The sequence below is a fragment of the Malaya genurostris genome, chromosome 3 (assembly GCF_030247185.1).
Source record: "Malaya genurostris strain Urasoe2022 chromosome 3, Malgen_1.1, whole genome shotgun sequence".
Classification (NCBI taxonomy): domain Eukaryota; kingdom Metazoa; phylum Arthropoda; class Insecta; order Diptera; family Culicidae; genus Malaya; species Malaya genurostris.
This window is the reverse complement of record NC_080572.1, coordinates 295,973,735-295,992,526: the sequence shown is the minus strand read 5'-3', so window position 1 is coordinate 295,992,526 and position 18,792 is coordinate 295,973,735. Positions and strand designations below refer to the sequence as shown.

At 37.5% G+C, this 18,792-nt stretch overlaps 1 protein-coding gene across 3 annotated transcripts in view; it reads left to right on the top strand.

The window, feature by feature from the left end:
• Positions 1-2,061: 2,061 nt before the first annotated feature.
• Positions 2,062-18,792, top strand: part of LOC131437553 (uncharacterized) — a 29,152-nt gene continuing 12,421 nt past the window's right edge. Inside the window, exons 1-7 of one of the 3 annotated variants that reach the window (XM_058606973.1) lie at positions 2,062-2,483; positions 13,589-13,668; positions 13,761-13,978; positions 14,042-14,803; positions 14,862-15,215; positions 15,286-15,669; positions 15,739-15,861. In XM_058606973.1, coding sequence (XP_058462956.1) covers positions 2,280-2,483; positions 13,589-13,668; positions 13,761-13,978; positions 14,042-14,803; positions 14,862-15,215; positions 15,286-15,669; positions 15,739-15,861 — 2,125 coding nt within the window. In that variant the 5' untranslated portion in view covers positions 2,062-2,279. Of the gene's footprint in view, positions 2,484-13,588; positions 13,669-13,760; positions 13,979-14,041; positions 14,804-14,861; positions 15,216-15,267; positions 15,670-15,738; positions 15,862-18,792 lie in introns of all 3 variants that reach the window. The other 2 variants (XM_058606974.1, XM_058606972.1) reach the window with 2 other exon arrangements.

Genomic DNA, 18,792 nt, shown 5'->3' with positions numbered 1-18,792 from the left:
AAAACCTAATTGTAATGAATGCTTTTTTCAATTTCCCAGAAGAGTCCGGCTTAGCCCTAGTCTCCCCTATAGATTATAGCAAAACATTGGAAGACACTAGACAAAAGTTCAGGCGCGTCTTAATTGTTTATTATTTTCATTGAATTATTATTTATAATAAAAAAGTGATTTTTATTTATTTGAAAGATATTTTTTATTCAGGCCTATTTGCGTACAAGCTTTACGTGGCCGATTGAGCCGATTTTTTAAATAGATTTTTTTGAGTTGGATCTCGTTGTCAACCTTTTCTAGGGGGAGAGGAGCTTCCATTTCCCTCCTGCGAGGATTGAGGGGCACTTCGTTCGTGGTTCGTTTCGTCATCCATTGCCGCATCGATGGTATTGTTGTCGATTTCCGTCTTCTTTTCGTTGCTAGTTGCTGTAGATGCACCTTGTTGTATATTGGTTGCAATTGCTGGTTAGTTGGAGGGTACGTTGTTAACTGCAGCCGGTGTACTTTGTTCTACAGAGGATACTGATGGTTTCGTTGAAGAGGATGCTTCATTGTTGTTGGCGGCTGTCACAGGTGTACTGGGGTTGCTTGGGGTTGGTGTGAAGGAAGCACCGTTGTCCTTTGGTATAGTTGTCTACATGGCTTACCGTAGTGAACAGCTTTTTGGCAATATTGACGTGTGGCCATCTGATTGTCATAGGTAACAAGCGATTTGCATGGAATTCTTGTATCTTGACCGAAAATCACATAAGAAGGTATAGGCTTCTTCAAGTGTATGCGTAATAAACGTACGCTATTTAGAATACCGGGGAAAAAATTCTTCCACTTTTCTTTTTCGATAGAGAGAATCTCTCCGTATTGGGACATAGTTTTGCGAATATATGAATCGGTGACGCTTGAGTGAAGATCATGCACACGCACTTCTATAGCACTATCATCCATATATACTGGAATGTTGTACTTAATGTTCTCGTGCTCCACATAGTGCACATTGTTATTGTCTTTTGCGAATTGAATTGCTTCCAACTCTTTATAAAACTGGATGTACTGATGTCGAATTTTGCACTGCCTGAAGTCAACAACAATTGTATTCTTTCGTGTCGGCGGTAGCTTTTGTTTGTTTGGTTCACTCATTTCGAGGTCTATTGTTCACAACACAATACTGTACTTGGTTTCTTCTGTCCCGAACGTAAGCGGTTTTGTTTTATCGACTGACTTGGATGAGATGTAAAACCGAACTGAAAAAAAAGTGTTTTGTTTTGATGAGCTGAAAAATAAATCTGAAAACTGATAAAGGGAAAAAGAAAGCCCTGCAATTGTCAATTTTCATGGTATGGAAGCAAAAACCCAGTGGATCTAATTTTTAGCACCTTTACTGGTCCTGTTTGAAGAAAGACTGTCAATCTCCTAGTGGACCCCAGCACCTGTGGTACAGATCAAAATCAATTGCAAAGGAAAAGTTGCTATTTAATTAAGTCTCTTAACCGTATCTGATGATGATAACTTCGAACTTAGTAACCGATTAGTTAGAGGGGAAAATATGATTATGTATGGCAAACCATCATTTATACACAATTTGACTGGTGAAATACTGTTGTTAATGAAAATACAAATTACATCGTAGAACTCATAAGAACGATACTATCTTTAGTTATTTATCAACTCTCTCTCTATCTCTCTCTGTTCGATATAATCAGGTATAACTGATATTCAGTATTTAAAAATGGATGAACTGCCACACATTCTGAATCACTAAACGCTATCTTTCTGATTTTTTTTGCTTTTCATTATTCATCGCTTCCAGGACAAAGTGGACTTCAAGTAGAATGTCTTGCAGTACTAATGCAGTTCTCTGTTTCCAAAGAGAAACACCAAGTAGAAACTATCATACTTCTACACAGAATTCACGGCGCCATTTGTGACATAAAATTAGTCCCGCGGGTGTTTGCTTCGGAAAGCAAATGCTTTGTTCGCATGCCGCTTCGGAATAAGCTGAAACATGTGGACGTTGTGGATATACCAACGGTTACTTGTAAGGATTCTACCAGAGTTTACCTGCGAGGACGAACGGGTAGATTGAGTTCAGTATTACTGCGGTACTCGAGCGGACGTGAACAGAAAAGCGAAAACCTTCCCGATGTCCATATTGAGAAGAATCGAAGATAACACAAAAATTTTGGATTGGGGTAGAACCTAATTAGTCATTAATTAGTACCAATAAGCGGGTTCTAATATCGGCGAGATAATCCAAATACGCAAAACGTAAACGTTCCGTGTCAGGCGCGACAATGATTAACTCGGTTTTAGAACATCGGGTTCTTTTAAAGTTGAACTATATCTTGTTGTGCGTCTTACTGGTTCTAGTACAAGTCGAAGGATTACCGAAAGTATTTCGGAGTAACGAAATATGTGGAGTTTACAACGGACACCGAGTTTATCTGGAACTGGGTGATCGGGGGCAATTACAGGCCACAAATGTCACTGTTTTGAAGGTATATGATGTAATAACATTGTGATTCAACTGTTTTTATGTGGTGTTAGTACAAGCCAGGAATAATTCCGACCAAGTGTAATATTTCCCTGCTATACAAATTGGATTATACTTACCTTCGGTATGTGGAAAAGTGAAACGCCTGTTATTTTTGTTACATGTGTATAGCGTTTGAAGTGCAATGGTAATCAGAAATCAACATTCGAAATAGTAGGGTAACAGAGGTATTTTGGCCCACTTTAGGATTGATTTTATTTTGGCCCACTTTATAAAAATATCCACCAAATATTGTAATATATTTAAAAACCCTTCTGCAATAGGTAATTTAATGTGATTAGCTTCAAATTGATGCAAAATGAGTTACTTAACATCGATAAAATCCGATGAAATCGATAAAGTTTGTTAGGTGGGCCAAAATATATGAAGTGGCCAAAATACCTCTGTTACACTACATCATATGTTTGGCAACATTTGTTTTCGATAACATGAAGACGTCGTTTGAAAAGTTCAATAGAAAAAACTATTGAAAAATCTGGACTTAAATCAAACATTGAAAAATCTGGACTTAAATGCGTGAATATTTCAACGTTTCCGTTTTGCTTAGTTCAGAAAACGTTATTTGTCATTGCAGTTTGTCTATGGACAAACAAATATTGAGCACGACGTCAATTACGCCTCACCAGGTCTAAGATTACAAAACATCGTGAATGAACGAAGTAGTATAAACGTTTGATGTTATTTTTGTGAGCTATAGAGACATTGATTCCCGACAAAAAAATAATACAGAGTTTTATGTAATACACAACCGAGCTTATTTATATTAAAAATGAAACAATTCAAAGGTTCCCACAATGAATACAAAAGATGATAATGGATGCACCAAATACAAATAATAATACCTCTAATGGCGTTTTCGTTTTTAATTTGCACTACACCGGTGCAGTGCTACACCGAGGCATGAATAAACGAACAAAAATGACGAAAACATAAACAGTAACCATTGACTACAATAAATGATTTCATTGCACAGAGCTACACCAAACTTTTGATGAGTACTACACCAGTGGTATCGGTGCAGAAAAAGTGTAGCACTGGTGTAGTGCAATTGGTAAAAACGAACGGTTTTAGTGCAGCTTTCGCTACACCAGTGTAGTGCAATTTAAAAACGAAAACGACATAAGTCTCATACAAACGAACCGCTAATGTTTGGTTCAGCGAATTAACAAGTTAGCCTAGCGTATTCTTCCATTCAGCTTTGACAAAGGAGAGCAAACGAAAATGTTCTAAACTGGCAACTTTACTTCAAGTTGCTATGGTGTTATTAGTTTTGTTATTTTCGTTTTGTTTACTGCTATTTTTTAGTTATATATATCACCATTATCAGAGTTGTTTGTCGTTATATTGAGTAGTTCGAATTCAATTATTGTTCAATCATTTCTTCAATCTTTCATTCCATTGTTAGTGTAGCAGTAACTCAAATTATTCCGGAGCTCATATACTAACTTATAAGTACTAACATTTCTTGGAACGGTTCAAATATAAAAACTGTCTCAAGTTATGCTAACATGTTTTTATTGTAGGAATATACCCCTTTCAGTGGTTTTTCGAAATATGATACGAGGAAGCGTCATATAAACTTGATATTAGTCCATGGCAAAGCAAGTAATCAATTACTTTTGTGAAGAAATTCTAAACTTTTATGAACCTAGTATTGGAGGTCTGTTTATAGAAATATACCCTGTTAAATCATTTGAAAGTAGTTTCGGGACTCATTGTGATTTCAAATCAGATTCAACAACCGTTTCGGAATCAATTTGGAAAAAATCGATCGACTTATCTCGCAAACATTTACGCATAAGTTACCAGCTGATAGCGATAGTGTGTCATTTATTTGAATCTGTGTTCATAAAAATCGGAGAAATGCAGGGATCTCTGAAAAATTATTGCGATGGGCATCAAATTTGTGACTCCACGATACTCTACATACCACATACAATTTGAATACTTAACTCGCCCGTCATTTTCCTTTTAGTACAAGGATAGATAGTCTTATATCATACGTTTGTTGAACATTTGTAAATATAAATAATCAAACTGAAAACTTGCACTGAGCTCTGGTTCCCAGAATTGAATAAACAGCAAGGTTTTCAGGAAACACATCTGACAATTCTATATAGGCAATAGATATGGTATATTTGTACAATAGATGAGCCCAAACAAGTTTTTCCTCTCTAGTCATCTGACAGTTGAGCTCAAAAACCATTCACCTGCTCTGTAACACCTATAAAGCTTGTTACTTAGCGAATCAGAAAAACCACTGCTCGATTGCCCCTAATCCCTGACCAGAGCCACGGGGACCGTCTGGGGTGGCTCCAAAGACGTGAGATTCGGAGGGTCAAGGACACTATAACACCAATCAAACCCAAACATGGTCTACAGCAATTTTCATTTCTTTATTACAACTCTACTCGCAATTTTGCTCGTGTGTGAGTGTGTATGTATACTGCTTTTCGGTTGGCCGGCGAATTCTGGGTGACAGTCGAGAATCGCTGAACTGTCCGTCTGGAATGAACGAAGGTAGATCACTCGTAGCGATAACGGTGTCTGTTTCGACTTCCTTTGCCGAATTCGGGTGGAACGTCAGTAGCTGATCTGTAACATTCTGCTCGTTGCTTCGTGGGGTTATCGTTAGAGATGGGCAAAACAGTTCATTTTAAAGAACCGTTCAGTGATGGAGAGTTCTGTTGAAAGAACTAGTTCTCCAGAGCCGTTCGTTCGGTATTTTCATAGTTGGTTTGTTTGTTCAAAGACTGAACGAGAACTCACTTTTGTAAGCTTAAGCGAGGAAAAAAAGGTCCCTCGAAATTGAACGAAAACTTTCTTATTAGTACCGTTCTTGAAAAAGGTTGAGCGAGCTTAAAAAACAAAAAAAAAGATCCCTCGACTTTGAACTGAGGAACTACCGTTCTCGAAAAAAGAACTATAGCTCGTTCATTCTTTCAAAAGAACTAGTTCTTTTGAACCGTTCGCGAACGAATTGCCCATCTATAGTTGTCGTACTGCAGGTTGCGATTTTGGTCCCCTTAGACATGCGCGTGGTCCGGAGTGTAAGTCACTTCGATGGTTTTAGTGTGTCACTTATAGGTTTTGATTTGGCAGCAGAAAGAAGGTTTACGACAACGAACCTGATTCATATTTTTGATCGATTCCAGTACTTGTAATAAGTTTTATTTTTCCACGCTGACTTTCCTTTATGTGGACCTTTTACGAAACTAGGTTATTTTATTAAAAAAATGCTTTTTGGCCCTGGAGTTCCTGCAGCTTGAAAAAATAAATACTGTTGTTTATTACAATAATAAACAGTTTCTATGGTGAATCTATTTGCGGTCATCAGAGATGCCAGTTTCATAGAAAATTCAATAAAGTACATTGTCACTTTGACAGTGTATCATGACAGTGTACCGCACGATGCAAAATGTGTCCTTGAAAATTTGTCGAAGTATTCCATATTATAATTTGTATTTGGATGCACTACACTTAAAACGTATTCAAATGGTAAAACTAAAACTCAATCTAGTTCAAGCGCTCAGATTGTTTGTGAATGATAAAGTTTACAATCAGATTCTTTCATTATAATTAACTCTATTTTGATCCCTTCCAACAAATTTTTATATTGTGAAGTTTTCCCTTCAACTGGATGGCAATTATGATGATTTAAAAGTTACTTAAAAGATCATTTTCGTATAACCTTGAAAGTATAAACCTGAACAAATGAAACGATTTAAGATAACAATTTTCGAGAAAGAGAACGTAAAAACTTTTTGTTTTAATAAAACAAGAGTTCAATCAGTAACGGTGAACCAGTAAACTTAGTAATAGTGTAATTTTATTGATCCTTCATTGAAAAGCGTCATGGCAACAATACAAGGAAGAAAACATGTGAAAAAGTCCGCACAACATATTATGTAAAAACCCATTGATTTTTACTTCCACATATTAAGAGCCACTGGATACACAGCAAAATTCCACAATTTTGTTCATATTGTAGCTTGATGTTATTAATACATGACCGAATATTACCATAGTTACAACGCATATAGCGATCAGACGCTTGCTGTTTTGATGCAAATAATAATTGAAGCGGCACTGATGGTGAACTATTCAAATGATACATGTAAAATCACAGATAACTTTATCTTCAGTTTATCTTTGATACTAAATGATATTGCAACTCATTTGTAGTAAACCAAGGAGGCGGCTTTAATGTCGTTTTCGCTTGAGTAAACTGAAACTGACCCAGGGTAGTTTCATCAAACAAACACTTTTCACGAAACTGTGTTGGTTTCGCACTTAGCAACAGGGATTTGAGTAAACCTGATATAAAAACCATCAGCGATTTGATCAAATATATTAGATTGTATACATTCAATTGGAGATCAAGAGTTTATTGTATTTTACTTATGTTTCGAGTACGTACAATTGTAAATATGTAATTTGGACTAAACGTCGATTATCGAATATGTTGATCGACATGTTGTTGGAAGTTCTTGGACAAATCATAGAAGGACTTCTTGACAGTGAAAGCAGGAAGGATGGAAGGTGCTTTCTATAAATAGTCTACAATAATTTTTAGTTATTATACTTACTGAATAGATAATCTTCCTGTGAACTAATTTCATTTCTTCTAATTTCTCCTAAATATGTAAAACGTAAATGACAGTTCTCTTGTCGAATTTCGGCGAAAACCAATACACTGAGGTCTTTTTTATGCGGTCTTTTTTTATGCGTTTTTTTTATGCTACTTTTTTATGCGAATTTTCAGAGTTATGCGTTTTTTTATGCGAAGTTTCAGAGTTATGCGTTTTTTATGCGAATTTTCTGAGTTATGCGGTTTTTTTACGCGGTACGTAAACTCCAAAAAAAAAGACTTCAGTTCCGATATTTCGGCAAATTCATTTGCTGATTTCGGGATGATGAGTTCAGCGCAAGAATTATCGGTAAAAACATACACTTTGCCGAAAAATTAGTAAATCTACTAAACGAATCTCGGAAAACATAATATTAATTACTGAACAATCAGCAAAATAGTGTGTTGCCTATCTGTCTCGGCATATTGGAAGCAAGATTTGCATCATATACATTTTGCTAGATCAGATCAGAGTTAAATATGACATATTCATCAACAAATTACCAAGATACAAGTGTTCTGAATTGAACTCGAAAAATCTTGCACCGAAAGTTTTGAATTGACCTGATAGTCACCGGACCATCCAAATCTATTGAAAAATCCAGTCAACTTTTCTGGGATCGCTGCGGTACTCAAGTGGCGAGCTTTGAACTAAGAAAAATCGATGGTTTTTACCTTTTTTATAAATATAAAAAACAGGTATAGAATTCGCTCAAACTTTAGAAAAAATTTCCGAGGCCTGGAGGGCCGAATGTCATATACCAATCGATTCAGCTCGACGAACTGAGCAAATGTCCGTGTGTGTGTCTGTATGTGTGTTGCCAACAAAGAGGTTGAGATCTCAGAGATGGCCGGACCGATTTTGATCAAACTAGTTGCAAATGAAAGGTCTTACCGTTACCCTGAACGCTATTGAATGGTTTTGGGATCGGATGTTTACTTTTTGAGTTATACAAAGTTGATGTTAAAATTTTCAGTTTTTTGACATTATCTGTCACAACTGACCTTGAAAACAGAATATGTTTTTCGACCTAGATTTCACCCGGTAAAAGCTATCCAACAAGCCATAGATTGTCAAAATCCGTCCGTTTTTAACGGAGATATCGATATTTTTGTGCAAACGACTTTTCGCTTTATTCCAATAGTAGGAGTTTTACGCGTTTGATGATAAAACGGTGTTTCGGAGCCAAATGAAACACGATTTTTATACTGTAGCAACAATGGTTTCTAAGTACCAAAAAGCCTGCGTACAGCATCTTTTTTCATAGCATTTTGCCTCGGACCGATTTTAGCACGATTCGTTTTTGGCAACATCATCGTTTGAATATGACATGTAAACCAGATGATGGTAGAACTTTCGAATTGAAAGCAATTCCATAATTATATTGTTTTGAACTACTTACAGCAATAAATGCTGGAAGAACATAACACCCATATACCATTCGAATCAGTTCGTCGAGATCAGCAAATGTGTGTGTGACAAATAATTTCACTCAATTTTCTCAACTCAACCGTTTTCTACAAACTCAGATTCATATGAAAAGTCGTATGCTCCCAAACAAGGTTCCCGAATTATGTTTGGTTCCGGAGATACAGGATGATATGTGAAACGAAATAAAAATTCATTTTTCGCGTTGTATGGCTGAACCAATCTAAGATTCAAATGAGAGGTCTTAAAATCCTATAAAACATCTTACTTTTTAGTCAGATCCGATTTCCGGTTTAGGAGATACAGGGTGATTAGTATAAAAAAGTCCATTTCACATAAATTAATCAGGTTTCTTGGGTTTGCAGATTTGGATAGTCGATTACCAAATAAATTTATTTCAGTTTAAGCGGTATTCGTTTTTGGATTCGGAGTGTACCCCAAAATTTCAATTCGCACTACAATTTCTCAAAGATGTCTACACACTTCTCAGGTGAATTTAACTAATTTCGACTACACCGATTTTAGAATTCCGGTTCCAGTATCGAATCGTTTCTCAAACACCAATCATTTTCTCTAAAAGGCCAAATCGAACTTCAAAAACCAAAATTCAAATTAAAGGACTTATTATCCCATACAAAATTGTTGAATTTTATCCGATTCTGAAATTACAGGATGATGAGTTTTTAATATTCATACTGATATAGAATATGTAAATTATTTGGCGAATTAATTTATGGCCATACGAATCGATTTGGGTTATGCTGGTTCCTGAAACCCGATTCTGGTAGTACCGTAAATAACCGCAAACTCTAAAGTGGAACTTATTTCGACTTCTCATGGAATATTTAATCGATTGTCAAACTTTTAGATTCAAATTCGATCCGTTTTGCAGTTTCAACATTACAGGGTAATAATTGATTAAAATCTCAATTTGCGTTTAAAACGACGATAATTAAAATAATGTCATGAGAACTGAAACACAGACGAATATTCATGCAAAAAACACTTGTGGATTGATAAAAAAAAAGGTATCATCTTACTGCTAGGGTGATTAGACACGTTTTTTCTCATGAATCGATTGCTAGCATAACAAAAAACAAATCAAAAATTGGTAAAAACTTGATCATTTATAACTCTGTAACGTTTAGTGATTTGATTAATATTTATGGAGAAATCGTAAGTTGAATTCTCAAATTCGAAGGAGTAAGGCTGGACGCTGTTTTCAAACATATGAAATTTTTAGTTTTTATAATTGTAGTGAGAGATGAACTGATAAATTATAATCGAAATTAATTTTATAAATCTATTTGCTCCTGTTTTAACGCCTAAATCAAATGTGTATGTGAACTGATAATTTCAAATTTCATCCGAGATGTTCAAATATATAGGACAGTTTTGGTTCATATATTTTATGGTAACACTTAAATAATCTTTTTTACTCATATTTATAAGGTTTTACTACCTGGATTCGTTCAAATTCAGATAAATCGAAAAAATCGTCCAAAAAATGGCTAAATACATGGAATATGTCAAATACGTCTCTTACTTACTTTACAATGGGGCGCATTTTCAAAATTTGCTCCCTGAGAGAGTGATAAATTTTTGATAGTTAATATCACTTGTTGTATCTAACGTATCGTAATTTTTGCTACATACCAACGGAAACATGATCATAGTTCTATGATAAAATTTTCAGTTGTGTGACATAATCTCAAATAATTCAAAATTAAACTTTTCTAAAATGTTTGGTATCAGTGAGTATCCAAGAGGAGAACTCATGGCGCGTATTTTGAAAACTCATAGCTCAGCGATCTGTAGAATTTGATTGAATTATCTCTTTCATACCAAAAGCATCAGATTTATCAAAATAGAAGTAGACAAAGTTTGTACCGTTACTAACACATTCAATTACGACTAACGCAATGCGAAAATGAAAGTAATGATGTAGAACACATCTTTATACTAGTATGGGTGTCGTTTGGAAATCTGCATTTTTATTATAAAGAATAATGAATTTAGAGTGACTATAATCAGAGTGACGACAGCTGTTCGTTTGGAATGGCAGCTACCAGTTCCAAACGAGCAAACGACCTGTCAATTCAATGTAAAGCTAATGGAATGTTTTGAATTGTTGCCAACATTACGGATGAGAAGTCGTCACTCTGGTTACAGGCACTCTAATTCAATTGTTTTTCAGAATGTTTAATATAACTAATCTGAACTTTAGTTTAGGTGCATCGTTTCAAATTCTAGTAGTGGAAAAGGGGAATGCTTGCATAATTCATACAATTAATCAACTAATTGATATTCGGAAGTGTTAAGGAACATGCCAGTTGATTTCGTATTCACGACATCCAGCTATGTCTATGACATTACCTACCCGTCTTTTTTAATAACGAATTGATATTGAATATACTCAAGCGAACACGGTGTGCAGCAGACGAAAAATTGCACCGACATACTGCACACTGTGGAAAGATAACTATTCTACAAGCGAACGCACATACTTTTTAATCCCGCCATTCCCTTGCTGGACAAGCTTCCTGTTATTTATAAATTCCGCTTCGTGCGAAAGCTCATACTGCGCAGAGCGATGCGGTATTTTTTCTTGCATAGCGAGAAGCCTCCGTATACCGACCGAAGTAGAACTGCTACTGAACGGAATGCATGATGTAAAGCTACGATCAAACCGTCGGTCGTGTAAGAGGAATCAAAAGGATGACATCATTATGTCATGCTCCGTTTGGTTCATTAAAACATAGGTGAATTCAAATCAACTTTTCAATGGTATACTATTGAAATACTTAAACGACGTTGCTCCATATGTTTAGGCTAAATGTTTTCGAAACGATTGGTAGTTAAATTATATAAATCCACAAACAAATAACTGAGTTATACAAATTATGACAGAGGAAGGTTTTGGGACTAGTGTTGCATTTTTTAAATGCTAAAATACTAGTGAAATTGACGCGACGTAAAAATTATAAGTCCATAAAAATATATATTACAAAAATCAAAATCAGTCCAGACCTCGCTATTTCACGTATTTTTTTGCCTGGAAAGATTCCTAGTGTCAGCAGGATCGTAGCAATTGTAGCACGCTTTAAAAAATTGTGTGAATTAAAAATTTACGTCTTTTGGGACATACATATTCGAACTTAAAAAATGATGCATTTTTACAGTGGATTGAATACGATATTCTATCATTATCATATATTTTCTCGTAATTTTCCGTACCTGAGTGAGAGGTTTAACAGAGATTCAAATCAGTCTCATTTATTTGTGTGTAAATTTGACCACGTTTTTCTGTGCATTTAATTGTACTGTGAACTGAAGAGTCGGCAACGAAGTTGCGCTCCGAACGTTTAAGCTCCTGATTTGAATTGAAAATTTAAAGAAAATATCGGTGTACAGATGAATTCGGTTGCATTACACACAAAAAAACCGGGTGGGTAATGTTAGAGACATAACCGGATCGCTGTGAATGCGAATAACATTGGTTCGCTGAAACTCCGCTGTGAACGCGAATAACATTGGTTCGCGAAAAGGAAATACAGGTTAAAATTTCCGCCGGTCAACCGAGAAACATTGGATCCCAAAGTATGTCCGACATTGGACTGAGCCATAGAAGCACACATCTGCTTGGCTGGTAAATGGTGCATGTAAATTCATACAGTTGCACTTGTTAGCCAAATGCAAATTACAGTTGGGACCAGTAAAACTCATTCTAATTCAACCACAAATGAGATTTTTCGTCATTTGAGGGTCATGAAGCCACCTGTAAAATTCCTTATTTTTTCGTGTGTGTATAAATTAAATTTCTATAAGAATTAAACGGACAAACGGAATAATCGTTACGGCAGGAAGGACAAAAAGACAACTGGTTGACACTTTTCCAAACGCCAAACCCAAGCTCTCTGTTCGAAATGCGTTAAGAACGGTGTACTGTTTTATACATTTTGTGAAATTCAAGTATGGTCGTGTAGCAGTCTGGGCCATCATCATGCCAGTTTATAAAAATGATCAAACCAAGAAGCATTTCCACGTAGGTTATACGTTTTCTTTTTAGCCAGATTTAGCATCGTGTCGATCCCGTCGGTATGATCATGTACGAGAGACGAATATATCTCACAGATTTAGAATAATCGGGTGCACGTTTTTTGGGCACAGCATGTAGGATTGAGAAAACTGTTTGTTTGAAATCTAAACATGGGTTTGTTAAAATGATACTTTTATTTGAAAACAAAAGGACCACTCTTTACTGGGCATTCGGAAACGAGTATCTGAAGTCAATAAAACCAATTTGATGTTCGATTTGAATGAGATATCGAAAGCAAACCCCACCCTTAAACCTATAATTTTTGAACTAGTACTAAGACTTGGGTTAAATTTCAAAAGGAGTGAATGGGACCTTTCGAGTTTGTGTAAATTGAATAATATACGAGGAAATTGTTCAAATAGTATCGCGAATGTTCTATTTTTGATTTTTTTGGTGGTCATGACCCTCACTTATGTTGTCAATTCCGGCCATGTTTGACAGCTTTTGTGCGTGGTCGTGTTTTATCTTGTCTTCGATTTTCGTCTATCGAAAAGAATGGATGGGATGGCAGCTTCTTTTTGTTGAATAAACCTCGTATCTCGAAAGTGGCAAAAACATTAAACACATACTTCTAATCGTTTCAAATGTTTTCTTGAACTGGGGGCTGAAACCCCTTAATCTGTATGTAGTTACCAAAGGAATAAACTTCTCTTATTGCCAGCAATTTCAACCAAATTTCTTACAACCATGACAATCATGCTTCCGTCAATATTCCAGTAATAAATTACTATTCTTCACATTCACAATTCAATCTAATTCAATTCAATCAATGATAATGATAATGAAAATGTTAAATATTACCGTTTAGACATTTTATTGCTTCTGTAACATTTCAATCCTTCGCATCAAACTGATTTGCGGACCTAACATCTACTGTTTTTACTATTACAGCATATCGACCGAACCACACCCACAGTCTGCACCCTTGAGTTGGTTACATGTCCATCATGTAACTTGAAAATCTCATTAAGGTAAGTGTGTCGCCCACGGGTGCTTTCCATAGGAAATCGGACGTGGCCAAGGTAGAAGAATGAATTTTAATCTTTCAATGTTGTCCTACTAGCTACTCAGACTTCCCTACGAAGTGCTCTATTCGTAACGAGTTACCGTGTCGGTGCGATTATCTGGAATTTTCTGAACCCCCTTTCGAGAATGACCAGTCCAAACGACGCAACTGTGGCAATGAAGTAATATATCAAACACAGACCCGGTCGGTACTAATCAAATTCATTCACTGGAACAACCATTCTCATGCTTTCACACTGGAATACGTTGCGGAAAGTATGAATAATGACGGAATAGTGTGGAATAAGCTTTCACAGACCCTTTTCTCTTTCATTGCAGGGAATCGAGAATCATTGCAGGGCGACCCTGGACAAATTCAGAACCTCACCGGATCGCACTCCAGAATCATAACAACTCCGTATTTTCCGTCATATTATCCAAGAGATTTTGGAAAGGAATATGTTTTCAGTTGTAACGTTGATGCTTGCAGGATAAATATAATCTTTAGTGATTTCCAGCTGGCCAAGACATCAACGATGGAGTTCTATGACTGGAATGGGCAACGGTTGGGTGCAGTTTCAGGAGTAAGTTTTCGTCCTCCAGTCGTACAAAGCACTGGTCCATCAATGATAGTGAGGTTCTTCGCCAATGGGGGGTCGGGACTGGGCTACCGAGCGAAAGTTTCATTTTTGACTGAAGAAAGTGCTATGGATCCTTCGGTTCTACCGGACACCAACTGCGGTGGTACCGTAGAGAACATTGGAGGAGCTATCACGATGATGAACATGCTACCCAGTAACAACGAAACCAGAATATTCGACTGCGTTTGGCTGCTGAAACCACCGAACACGTATGCGCATCTCAAAACGCATTTGTCGTTAAAAATTAACACGTTCGAAAAGATGGGACCGAGTTCAATGCTGACTATGATTCAGGGTACTACTTCGAATAATGCAGTACTGGACGTAATCAGATCTAGTACACCTAGAAATGGACGAAACTATATTGTTCCACTGACTACCGGATTTTATATTCATTTGAGAGGAATTTTCACGATTCATTCCAAAATGGCTTTGGTGTACGCGGCCTTCAGTTACCTTGGCAAGTTTTTGGTGGTAATTACCAACGAAATAATTGGTTTAACTAATTTACCTTACAGACTGTTTTATGGGTTCCGAATACTTATGCAAAAATCGAAAATGCATTCCGATTCAGCTACATTGTGACGGTTTTGATCACTGTGGAGACGGCAGTGATGAACCAGAAAGCTGCGAAACGGAATGGGAGTCTGAGGTGGTGGATCGCCGATGGTACTCGCACACGCCTAACTATTACTTTCCTAAGGTCGATCGGTATCCGGATCTTCGAACTGCCACCACCGTCTTTATTGTAAGTTCTATTGGTTTGATAGTTTTGATTTCAACACTAGTGATATTGCTGTATCGATCTGGGAACCGAGCACGTCAACAACGGGAACTGCAAAGTCAACTGCAGACCATCAGTGATTTATTGGGTAAGTTTTACTTCTTACTTTACATATTGTCCTGGTTTAGAAGGGCCTGTAGTGACTGTCATTCAAGTAGATAGCAACAACACTCACGGTGCTGAAGAACTGGACGATCCCCCGATGTACGAAGCTCCGCCTGATTATGACGAAATAATCAAAGTAGGCATGGATGACGACGTCAAACAAAAACGAACAAAACCTTCGTCGTCTTCCTCCGGAAGGCGGAGCCGGATGAAGCGTTCTCGTAGACCAAGCAACGTTTCCGACATTAACAATCCAATTCTTGAGGTATGGTTGCCTCCGGAATCGAATGACGTTCCTTCCACTAGTGGTTCCACACTACAAGTTCCAGTGGCTAATGGTGGCAATCAAAGCATGTCGGAACCGGACAATGGAATCCCGTTCGACTTACACTGGAATCTACCGGAATCGAATGCGTTCCTGCCAATCTCCGTCATAGGTGAGTGCTGCGTTCTCCTGCGAAAGCTGGCTATTTTTTAAAGAATTATGAAAAATTACGTTGACATAGAATGGCGTTTACAGAAGCTTCAACGTCGAACTCGGCGAGCCAGAATGTCGGCAATGGAACGTCAACATTCTCCGGCACAGCTGATGCGCCACCAGCGTACGATGAATCGTTCTACCGGAATTGGTGAGAGGATCTGAATAATTCGCTTGTTATTTTCTTTTGGTTTAGATTTGTTTTGTATGACTACGTATGGTACAGTAATTCCAAGTAAATCCCGACAGTAGCTCAAAGAAAAAAGATCATGCAATTGAAGGGAGTTTGTCTTCTCCACTTTTCTTGTTATGCCGCAAATATCATCAAATCGTCATGTAGTATCTGATGTTGGAAACGTACTTGAGAATTCATTACACCATATTATTCGCACCTTGTTAGGGTGTATTTTTAACTAGGGATCTAATTACCGCAATATCTACAAGGCGTAGAAGATGCCCATGGTTTTGTTTAAGATGGTTATTTCTGGTCTTAGCAACAAATTTTCATCCGATGGGTAATGTGCAAGTTAGTGAAAACATTGAGCTGATTTCGCATTAGATTGGAAGATTTACACAATTTTTTACTTATTGTAATATTGACCGAATTTACGACCGTAACACCACACAATACAGACGATGTACCGCAACGAATTTCAGGAATCAGGAATCAGAACAAATTGGCTCAAATGGCACGTTCCCCTTGATATTTGGAGATTTGTGCCTTGCCATCAATTTGTTTTTAGCATCATTTTCCCGATAAGAGGGAAGGATTGAAAGGAAATGGTAAGGGTTGGACTAGGAGGATGGGAAAAATTGACGACACAAAAACACATAAAAGCAGAAGTAAATTCTGCACCCCTAAGGGATGGTGAACAATCTGCTGAGGATCACATTTAGTGGAAGCAGAAGTAAATTCTGAACCTCTACGAGGTCCCGAACAGTCTGCTGTTAATAAAACCTCCAATCCCCGAGAGGATTTAGAGATCTTACAAAAGCGACACCATTCTGCACTCCCGGAAGAATGCAGAACGATTCGCAGTATGTACGAGCAGAAGTAAATTCGGCACCCCATAAAGGATGCCAAACAATCTGCTAAACCCTATTTAAGGTGAATACAGAAGGGATTCATTCACTCCACGAAGAACGATGAACCCTTCTGACTATAGCTCCTTACCACATTGGGTGAGAAACGAGAGAATATCCTTTAATTTTAGCTCCGCATACACAGACTCAATCATGTATGGAGAACCAAAAACCCGGATACGTAGTTGCGTCAATGCCATATGAAGTACCATAATCGCATTCACACAAATCACACGAATAATACTCAGCACGTTGAATAGTAGCCATGTGATAATTGAGTTTGCAATGTCCAGTCAGAGCTCTGACCAGAATACTGCAATGATGCTTGAAGAAATGCAGTAGACACTTTGACATTTTCAGATTTAAATCTGGTAGAAATGCTTTTGTCTGAGCGCAAGAACGAATCTTGTGCTTTATCCAACTAGTTGAAAGTGGTAAAGCTGGTTCAGGACCAACGAAATCATTCACAAGATGCACAAGATAATGCTTCTTGTTTTAGGAACACATGTAGTGGTTTAATGCACAGTAGTGCCTCTAGAGCAGCAGTAGGAGTTGTCGTGAATGCTCCTGTCATCGCCATTAGGACCATCCTTTGGAGATGATTTAGCTTTGACTGAACTGTCGCGACTTCTCCTTTCTGCCACCATACAAGACATCCATATGCTAAAATTGGTCTAACAATATTTGTTTAGATCCAATGAATATATCTGGGTTTGAGTCCCCATGATTTTCCAAAAGCTCGTCTGCATTGGCCGAAAGCCATGCAAGCTCTTTTAATTCTGAAGTCAATGTGAGCAGACCAATTCAGTTTTGAGTCAAGAATAACCCCGACGTATTTAACTTGTTCGACCACAGTCACCTCTGAACCAAAGAACTGCAACGGACGAGCTCCTGTGATTATCCTACGATGAGTGAAAAGCACCATTGATGTTTTGCCCGGATTTACAGATAATCCAACCTGACAACACCATTGTTCAACAGATCGCAAGGCTTGCTGCATTAAATCAAAAAAAGTGTTAATGCTTTTACCGGTCAGCAATATATGATAATCATCGGCAAAACCAAAAGTCGGAAATCCAAGGTTATTTAGTTTCCTTAACAACCCATCAGCGACTAGGTTCCATAAAAGTGGGGATAGTACACCACCTTGAGGACACCCACAGACACTCAGCTTTCTAATTTCTGCTTGCCGAAGCGATGAACAAAGAAGTCGATTGCTAAGCATTGCGTGTATCCAATTTGTGATACTTGAAGGTATGCCATGACCACGGGCTGCTTCCAGAATTGAATTGAAAAACACGTTATCAAAGACACCTTCAATATCTAGGAAAACTCCCAAGCAAGATTGCTTTTGTGAGAAAGCTTTTTCAATGTTGTACACAACATCATGTAACAGGGTTGTAGTGGACTTTCCACGCTGGTAAGCATGTTGCATTCCATGTAGCGGATGCACGCCCAGACTAACATTCCTGATATAGTGATCTACTATGCGTTCCACTGTTTTAAGAAGAAATGAGCTTAGACTGATATGCCTGAAACTCTTCGCTTCCTCATAAGTGTCGCGACCGCCTTTGGGAATAAATTTGACAATTATTTCCTGCCAGGCTCTTGGAATATATCCAGTCGCAAGACTAAAAGTAAGTATTTTCTTCAAAACATGTTTGAAATGTTCATACCCTTTCTGCAGTAACACTGGGAAAACTCCATTTTTTCCAGGAGACTTGTACGGAGCAAAACTCTCAACTGCCCATTTGACCGATTCAATCGTCACAACGCTTCGAGCAAGGGCCCAAGAATCGTAACTACCTGAAAAAGTCTCGGGAAGAGCTGTCGGTGATGGATCCATACATCCTGGAAAATGAATGTTAAGAAGACAGTGAAGTACATCACCTTCATCAGACAAGTGTTCACCATCTGAATTTCTTAAGAAACTGACATTAAAGGCCATAGACTTCGAAAGTAACTTATTTAATCTGCTAGCCTCGTTGAGACTAGAGAC